At 52.6% G+C, this 9,165-nt stretch overlaps 1 protein-coding gene across 5 annotated transcripts; it reads left to right on the forward strand.

The window, feature by feature from the left end:
• Positions 1-3: 3 nt before the first annotated feature.
• On the forward strand, positions 4-5,483 carry LOC143837176 (zinc finger protein 574-like). Of its 5 annotated transcripts, none has more exons than XM_077336727.1 (2): positions 4-340; positions 2,611-5,483. In XM_077336727.1, the coding sequence occupies exon 2, from the start codon at positions 2,616-2,618 to the stop codon at positions 5,154-5,156; it is 2,541 nt and encodes an 846-aa protein (XP_077192842.1). In that variant the 5' UTR covers positions 4-340; positions 2,611-2,615; the 3' UTR covers positions 5,157-5,483. The 5 variants fall into 5 exon arrangements, with proteins under 5 accessions (XP_077192842.1, XP_077192841.1, XP_077192840.1 ...); XM_077336726.1 differs by having other exon boundaries at positions 4-233; XM_077336725.1 differs by lacking the exon at positions 4-340 and adding an exon at positions 513-717.
• Positions 5,484-9,165: the final 3,682 nt, after the last annotated feature.

The following is a 9,165-nucleotide window of genomic DNA, read 5'->3' on the forward strand; positions in this document are numbered from 1 at the left end:
CCACCTGGTCTGTTCACCTGCTTCAACTGCTACTGCGCAGGCGTCAGTCGGTGGTGAGGAAACAAAATAACCGTCAACGGCGCGTGCGTCGCCCCCCTCCCCCCCTCAGGTGGATTAAACGGCACGCAGCCTCGTAATCGAGGGGGAGGGGACACCGGAACAAGAGGGGAAGCGCCGAAGGAGGTCCGGGAGCGTGAGAAGAAGCGAGTCCCGTTAGTAGCAACGAATCCTAAGTGCGTTACTAATCTTAGATAACTTGAAGTGACGTCACTTTACGCGTGTTCGGACCCTCGCCCGACGCAAAGCGCAGTTTACGTAAACGGGACGGGCGATTTGTTCCGTAAGTGGGGGCGGGGAACGTCCGCAGGAGCTCAAGGCGTTACGTAATCGGCGTACGAGGAGGGTGATGCTAGCGCATCTCGAGAAGGCCGCGTCAAACTCCTCTTAAGCCCCTCCCCCTGAGCGGCCCCGCTTGGCCCCGCCTTCCCTCCTCCCCCTCGTCTTTGGTCTGGGGGCCCGTTGCGTCACCCAGCCCCGCTAGCCGAACCGCCCCCTTAGTATCGAAGGCGCTGATTGGCCCTCGTCGGAGTTTGTGGGGGGTAGGGGGGTGAGGCGTTGAGAGGGCGCGGTGCCGCCTAGGCCAAGCCGGGCCGGAGTGCGAGGAAGGCCCGGGCGAAAGCGGCCGGCAGCGGCAGTGGGGCTGGGCCCGCGTGCCGGGTGAGTGCCCCCCCGTCCCCCGCCCAGCAGGGAGGTGGTCGAGGAGCCCATCCCTTCTCCATTCGGCTCGGGGGGAGACCCGTCCTCCCCCCCCCCCCCACAGAGGGGATGGCCCCGCCGGACCAGACCCTTCGAGCCCCGCACGTGCTTCTGCACACGGGTTGCGAGGAGAGCCTCCGGGCTGCAACTCGTCATGCTGAGGTTAACTGCCGCTGGCTGTGGAGGATTCCTGACGTTAGTGACTTGTCGTCGTCCCCCCCCCCCCCTCCCCATGAGCTGGCCTGAGTCGTTGGGTGGCTCTAGCGGCGAACCCCGCAGTGGACTTCCTGGCTGAGTGAAGAAGTCCTGCCTTTGGGCTGTCCTGGGCCGGGGTGTGTGAAGTAGCTCGTCAAGTGACCCTGAAGGACAGCGGTGGCCAAACTGTGGCCATGGACTACAATTCCCATGAGCCCATGCCGGCACCTCATAGGTATTATAGTCCACTGACCTCTGGAGAGCCACATTTTGACCACCCATGCCATAGGGTTTTCATGGCAAGTGACGTTCAGAGGTGGTTTGCCATTATTGCCTACCTAGTGGCCATCAGCTGTCAGAGGGGGAGAGAAACCCTTCTCCTTCTGGCCATTGTTTTATAAGGCCCTGTCATGCCTTCTGCCGTCTTTTTTTCTGGGATGAAAATCCTACTGTTTGGTAATAGAAAAGACTGCGCAGTCCCTCTCCATCTGCGATTTTCTTAGTTTTCCACTAGCTATAAAGAAGGGCTTGCAAGATCTTCGAGATAAGTGCAACTATCATACATTGTGAGCTTCTCAACAGAATCTATTTCTCCTTGCATTACTGTTCTTTTGTTAACCCCACTTTTTCTATCCTTGAGCAGCTGGGTTCCCTCATCCATTCTTTGTGAATGACTTTTGAATGGCAATTGTTTTACTCAGCCCTGATGTTCCTTCTCTGCACATGTGCACGTACGCACTGTTTCCTGTGCATGAACGGATCTCTCTAATGGTAGAACACTTACGTCTCTGAGGAAGTAAACTTTGTCTCACTAGAGCTGGTGCTGGAATAAATTTTGTCAATCTTTAAGGTGTTGCAGGACTCCTGTTTTATTCTCCCTGCCTTATTATCATACGCAAATTGTATTTATTGTCCTATACCTCAAGGGTAGTCAACCTGTGGTCTTCCAGATGTCCATAGACTACAATTCCCACGAGCCCCTGCCAGTGGTTGCTGGTAGGGGCTCATGGGAATTGTAGTCCATGGACATCTGGAGGACCACAGATTGACTACCCCTGCTAACAGCAGTGTTCCCTCCAGGCTGTCCGCTCATTACCACAGGAAACCCCACATAGCAATGATCTGGAGCTGTGCAAGGTTTTGCATTGCCCACTTTTAAGATTACAGCAATTCTGTTCTGCTCAAGATGTGAACAGCTGTGCTCAGTAGGGGGGAAATATTAGAGGAAACATGTCCTGACAGTTGTATTCTGACAGTTGTATTTTGATGTACCTTTCAAAAATTCTGATTTCTCTACCCTTTTTTATTATTATTTTTTTTGCAAGACAGCATGCATTATAGTAGCTTAACATTATTGGAGCACACTTCAGGGTCAGCAGTAAGAGGGTCTGGTCAAGAGTGTTAGATTAGTATTTGAAGGACCCAGTTTCAAAACCCCATGGAAGATTGTTCGGCATCCTAGGGCCCATCGCTCTCTCTTTCCCAACCTTCCTCACAGGGCTGTTGTGAAGAAAAAATGGAGGAGAGGAGAGCGCTATATGCCATTTTGGGTCCCCCATTGGGGAAAAGGCTGGTGTAAAAATGAATTATTAAAACAAAATCTTCCTACTTGCTTTCAGCTGTTTTGCTCATCTCTCTCTCTCTCTCCCCTGCTTGCAGGCATTATGGAAGAAGATCTGGCTTCTCTGTTCTTCCAGCAACAATATATGTGCTCTGAGTGTGGGTGTCTCTACAACACTTTGGAAGAAGTGCTGATCCACCAGGAGGGACACATAACAGAGCCCCAAGAGCTCCCTTCGGCCACCACCACCACCACTTCAGTGGATGCTGAGTCCCAGCGGGGCAGCCGTTATCAGTGCCTGGAGTGTGGGTGTGTCCTCTTCTCACCTGACGAACTGTTAGCCCACCAGGAAGTTCACCCCCGGGAGGTTCCAAGCCAGCCCCCACCCCTGTCGGCTTCCACAGGACAGATCCGCTACCAGTGTAACGAGTGTAACAAGCTTTTCCCCTCCACAAGCCTGTGGCTGGTGCACAGGCAAACACACCAGAAGCAAGAGGCCACGGGGGAGTCCCGGCCGTCAGCCCGGGCATCCTGCCAGACAGTTGCTTCCTCGCCTCCTCACCTACCTGCTCTACAACCCTCCCCTTTAGATTCCCCACCTCCTTCCCAACCTGAGCTGCCCATTCATCCCTACGAGTGCTCAGAGTGCGCCCGCCTCTTCCCGACTCCAGAGGAATTGCTAGAGCACCAAGGCGAGCATTTCACGGAGATCGAGAAAGAAAGCGGGGAGGTGTCCGAGGCTACAATCCAGGAAACTGGCAGTCCACATGCCTCCCCAGCGCCAGGCCCCAAAGAGACTCCGCCAGCCATTCCCCCTGCTCTGGCTTTCCACTGCGGCGAATGCCAGCAGGCCTTCAGTACGCTGGAAGAGCTGCGGCGGCACCAGCAGGATCACCTCAGCAGCAATGAGGAGTTCCTGTGTGGCGAGTGCCAGCGTGGCTTCACCACTGCGAAGCGGCTGTTAGCTCACCAGCGGGTCCACGTGGATGGCACTTACGAATGCCCCAACTGCAACAAGATCTTCAAAAAGGCTGCATCCCTGGAGCAGCACATGCGCATCCACAAAGGTGAGGCGCTCTACCTCTGCATGGACTGCGGACTTGGCTTCTCCACCGAGATGACCTTGATTGTGCACCGCAAGAGCCACACGGCTAACCCCTTGCACCGCTGCCACTGTGGCAAAACCTTCAGCAACATGACGAAGTTTCTGTACCACCGTCGCACCCATGCTGGGAAGAGCGGGGTCCCTCCTGTTCGCGGGGTGGGCGACCAGGTACCTAGCCAGCCTCCTGAGGCCCCAGCCGTGGCTGAGTCCACCGTGAACGGCTCTTGCTCCTCCTCTCCTAGCGCAGGGATCGCTGCAGAGGCACCCAGTGCTGGCTTCCTGTGCCCTCAGTGCGGAAAGGCCTTTTCCACCCACATCCGGATGGTGCGTCACAAACGGGTGGTGCACGTTCTGGAGCGCAAGCACAAATGCCCCACCTGCAGCAAAAAGTTCAAGAAGCTGGTGCATGTGCGGAACCATCTGCGGACGCACACGGGGGAAAGGCCTTTCCAGTGCTCGGAGTGTGGCAAGACCTTCGTCTCCCAGGCGAACCTGGCCCGGCACCATGTGACGCACACCGGGGAGCGCCCGTACCAGTGCCAGGTCTGTGACAAGCGCTTCACTCAGTCCTCCAACCTCCGCCAGCACCGCCTCTTGCATGCAGCCCCCAATGGAGAGGGGCCCCAGTCGGCTCTGCACCGGATGTCGCACGCAGGCTGCTTGGCTTTCTCCTGCCCCGACTGTGACAAATGCTTCCCACGCCGCCACCTCCTGGAACTGCACCAGCTCAGCCACTCTGGGCAGGAGCCCCAGCGCTGCCCGGACTGTGGTGCTCTCTTTGTGTTGACTTCCAAATCGCAGGAGCACCGCTGCAGCCGGCGCCGGGAGCACTCAGCGGCACAGGCCTACCCGTGCCTGTCATGTGGCAAGTACATGGGGTCCCTGGCAAAGCTGGCCATGCACCAGTTAGTCCATTCAGGCCAGCGCCCTCATCTCTGCCCAATTTGCGGAAAGTCCTTTACAACCGCCAGCGGGCTGAGCCGACACCAGCAGCGCCATGCCGGCTTGCGGCCTCACAAGTGCCCTGTCTGTGCCAAGAGCTTCGTCGCGGCCTCCGGTCTGCAGCTGCATCAGCGCATCCACACAGGCGAGCGCCCTTTCCCTTGCCCGGACTGTGGCAAGGCTTTCCGGCAGGCCACCCATCTGCAGGAGCACAGGCGGCTGCACACGGGGGAACGCCCCTACCTCTGCCCAGACTGCGGCAAGGCCTTTGTGCAGTCTATGCACCTGGTCGACCATCGGCGCATCCACACTGGGGAGCGTCCCCACCCCTGTCCCGTGTGCCCCAAGACCTTTAAGACGCTTTCCAACTTGCGCAGTCACCGCAAGACCCACACGCAACTGGTGGTCAATCAGGGCATGCTCCAGTCTGCAGGGTCCTTCACGGCAAATGCCCAGCCAACCTACGCTATCATGTGCACTGAATTCGGGGAGACCATTGCTATCATAGAGAGCGCCGAGCCACTCCCCTTGGGGGGAACCATAGAGATTTACGAGGCTACGCTGGAAGACAACATCCAGGTGAATGCCTTCGTATAGGGCTGAAGCATCTCTTGGCTCTTTCTCACATGAACTCAGTGCATGTAAGCAGGAAGTGGAGCCCGGTTCCCTTCATTGCATGCATGGGTCAAGCTACAGTCTCCTAGCACTTGTGTGCCGATCACACGCTATCCAAATGGAATCTGTTCCAAGTTGGCATTGGGGCCAGCCCCCCTTTGCCCCTGCTCACATGCCTCATATGGAGGATTTCTTGGGACATGGCCTTTTTTGTGTGTGCAGGGGGCAGTGCCGTAGAATGGACTGTGAAGTTTGGTACTGTCTTACCTGTACATTTATTTGTAAATAAAAGGTTCAGTTATATTCCGTTAAGAAGTTTCTCCAGTTTCATCTTGGGCTAAGTGGAGCTCTAAAATCATTTTTCTAGCCTTGGGTGTCGGTGCCTACAGGCGTCGTTCCCCTCAAATCACACACTGCTGGCCGCTGGGTTCCCAAGCTAATTGGTGGTATTATTTCCACTTAATCACGGAGAAATAAAACCAGGGGTTTTTTTTAATGGTAGAGGATGGTTGTCTGACCTTGAGAGGGATGTCTGAGAATTTCGCAAATGCTACCTTTCTTACCTTGTCAGGATACAATTTTTCTTCCTTCTGTGCCAGTTATAAATGAAGAGCTGGTTCTTATATGCTGCTTTTCTCTCCCTGAAGGAGTCTCAAAGTGGCTTACAGTCACCTTCCCTCTCCCCACAACAGACACCCTGTGGGGTGGGTGAGGCTGAGAGAGCCCTGATATTCCTGCTTGGTCAGAACATCTTTATCAGTGCCGTGATGAGCCCAAGGTCACCCAGCTGGCTGCATGTGGGGGAGTGCAAAATCGAACTCGGCTCGCCAGATTAGAAGTCCATACTCAACCACTACACCAAAGTGCAGAAGCATATAGTAAAAGCGCTATCCCAGCCAGAGGTCAGGTCTAATTGAGTTTTATAAAAGGAATTCCGAGGCAACGGATATGGCAAACTCACACCCTGTCCCCCTTTACCTAGAGTTTTTTCCCCCATTGACACATCTACAGTTCTAGCAGGCTGGATTTCCTCTGCACTCCCATCTGAACTGTCTGCCGCTTTTCCCATCCCTCCTGGGTATGTGTCACACCCTTGTTAATTGCTGCACCACTGCAACCCACACACTTCCTGAAAATTGGTGATGGTACTTTTTAGGCGCACACCTATAACTCATCTTTGACGTGCACCTTGTCATCTCCTTGTAGGGCTAATAGTCCTGTCAGGGACCCATGATTGGCCACCATTCCCCAGCTTATTGGCTCATGGGAGAAAAATGTGGCTGATGGCCAACAGGAACCTGTAATCACAAGGAGATAGAATGTTGGCAAGGGAGGAAATACGGAGCCCACTTAATCACCTTTTTATGATTTATCCTGCAGTCGTGCGAGCAAGAAGCCTATTTGAGAGACTCACAGATTTGCAGGGATCGAATCAGATTACTTAGCAAGGTTAAGCTTTTTGTTCCTTGGGAGGGAACGCAGTGAACAACGTCAAGGTTTATGATAAAAAGCTAGCCGTGAACGTCTCAGCGAGGCACATAGTCTGGTCCCCCTTGGCGAAACCAAGGGGGCAACTAAATAAAGGTAGCTGAACTGGCATACGGCTGCTAACGTTCTGGGCATGTGAACATTGGGAATAAAAGGGGGGAAGGATTGGCAGTGTCTTGCAATTAGGCCCTTCCCACATTAAGTTCCTGTCCCAGTTATTCATATAATCCAAGGAAAGCCAGCTTTACTCCAAAACAGACCTGGGTATGCAACCAATTCCATTTTTGTTTTTTGGTATTGTTAGAAAAACGGAGACAAGTTTTAAGTCTTTGCGGGATTATGTAAAAAGCAGATCAAACTAGTCTGGTATTAGGATAGAACTCTGAAGTCTGGTATACGCGTGGTCTGAGACACTACACTTCCAAGCTACCCAAAGAAGTTATTGGGCAACAATAAAGCCACTCTGATAATTAGGAAAAGAAACGGGGGGGGGGATTTTTACACTGAACCATCCAAATATGGACCATCACAGTGGCCTCATGATAGCTGCTTTCCTGCAAAGAGTGCAGGGGTGGCCCACTGTAGCTCTCCATGGACTACAATTCCCAAGCACCCCTGCCAGCATCATGGTAATTGCCCATAGACATGAGAGCAACATCTTTGTAAAGCCTTTGATTTGGTGTTTCAAAAGCCCTAACTGATGTAGGAGGCAAAAAATATTGCCTGTAACTTGCCCTTCTTCCCAACAGAGTCCCAAAGTGGCTGATGTCACTCTCTTCTCCATTCTATCCTAACAGCCCTTTGGGGAAAGTTAGGCTGAGAGTGCATGCCTGGTACAAGGTCATCCAGTGAGCTTCCGCAGCACGAGGGAGGGTTTGAATGAGTCTCCCAGAACCTGGTCTACCACTCTAACCACCCCTCCATGTAGAGTTTTCAGACTCACAAAAATCAAGCTATGGCAGACAAAATAATAACAAATATTTATTATATTGTTTATGCAATAATAAAATTTGTTGGCCGATAATTACCACAACCTGATTAGAAGAAAAAGAAGAGTTGGTTCTTACAGGCTGCTTTTCTTTCCCTGAAGGAGTCTCAAAGCGGCTTACAGTCGCCTTCCCTTTCATCTCCCCACAACAGACCCCCTGTGAGGGAGGTGAGGCTGAGAGAGCCCTGAGAATACTGAAGAAGAAGAAGAGTTGGTTCTTATATGCCGTTCTTCTCTACCGGAAGGAGTCTCAAAGCAGCTTACAGTCGCCTTTCCTTTCCTCTCCCCACAACAGACACCCTGTGAGGGAGGTGAGGCTGAGAGAGCTCTGAGATTACTGAAGAGGAAGAAGAGTTGGTTCTTATATGCTGCTTTTCTCGACCCTTTGGCTGCATCAAGTTACAACTGTTCTCTTAGCGATATACCATGGAGAAGCCTAGTTATGCCGGTAGTCTTCTCCCTGCTGGGCACCATGGGGTGAAAACATTAAATGAGGCTATCATGAGATAACTGGAGTCCTAATCTCCCAACCCTCACAATTGCCTCATGGAAGAGGCTGGGAGGAAGCCCTGGAGTTCATATACACACCCCTCCTTTCTAGGGGAATACTCAACAACCCTATTTTTATGGGAGGGGGGGGAATAAAAAGTAAGGTTTTCCTGCATTCAACTGCCCAAAGGAGACTGGCTCTCTTGGTTGCTTCGATGTTCTGTTTGTGGCCAGGAATGGAATTTAGGCTAACAAACTTGGAAGCTAGTTTCTTAAATTCTAGGGGCACCTGGGGATTCCTTACACAGCTCAGCACACAGCTGCTTTAAGCCTAACACCCTGGAGACATGAAAAACGGTCTAAGGTAATCTAATGTGTCTAAGGGTGAGTGCAAATGCCATGCCTAGGTTATGAGATGACACTCAGCCCTCTTCCCCACCCCCTGTGGGATAAAAGAGTGTGAAGCTTTCACTATCCTTCTTCAGCTCCTGCCTTTGACCTGCATCCCCATTCAATCTTTCCTTAGGTTATGGAGCCATGGTTTATCCGTTTCCTAGCACACACGTGAAACAAGAAAACCTTCCCTGAACATTCACACCCAGTTTGCAGAAGAAGAGTTGGTTCTTATATGCTGCTTTTCTCTACCCGAAGGAGTCTCAAAGTGGCTTAAAATCGCTTTCCCTTTCCTCTCCCCACAACAGACTCCCTGTGAGGTGGGTGAGGTTGAGAGAGTCCCAATATTACTGCTCCGTCAGAACAGCCTTATGAGCGCTGTGGGGAGCCCAAGGTCACCCAGCTGGCTGCATGTGGGGGAGTGTAGAATGAAACCTAGCTCGCCAGATTAGAAGTCCACACTCCGTCCTAACCACTATACCAAGCTTGCATACCCTTTTGGCTGTATGGAGCTGTTCTTTGGCGGAGGATATCCTTGATGTTGGAAGCAGCCCCCTGCTGAAAAACAGTCACCCATCCATCCTTTGTTTCCAATATCAGATGGAGCTGTGAAGTCTCGTTAAGCATTAAAAG

Source organism: Paroedura picta, chromosome 5, assembly GCF_049243985.1.
Source record: "Paroedura picta isolate Pp20150507F chromosome 5, Ppicta_v3.0, whole genome shotgun sequence".
Taxonomy (NCBI): Eukaryota; Metazoa; Chordata; class Lepidosauria; order Squamata; family Gekkonidae; genus Paroedura; species Paroedura picta.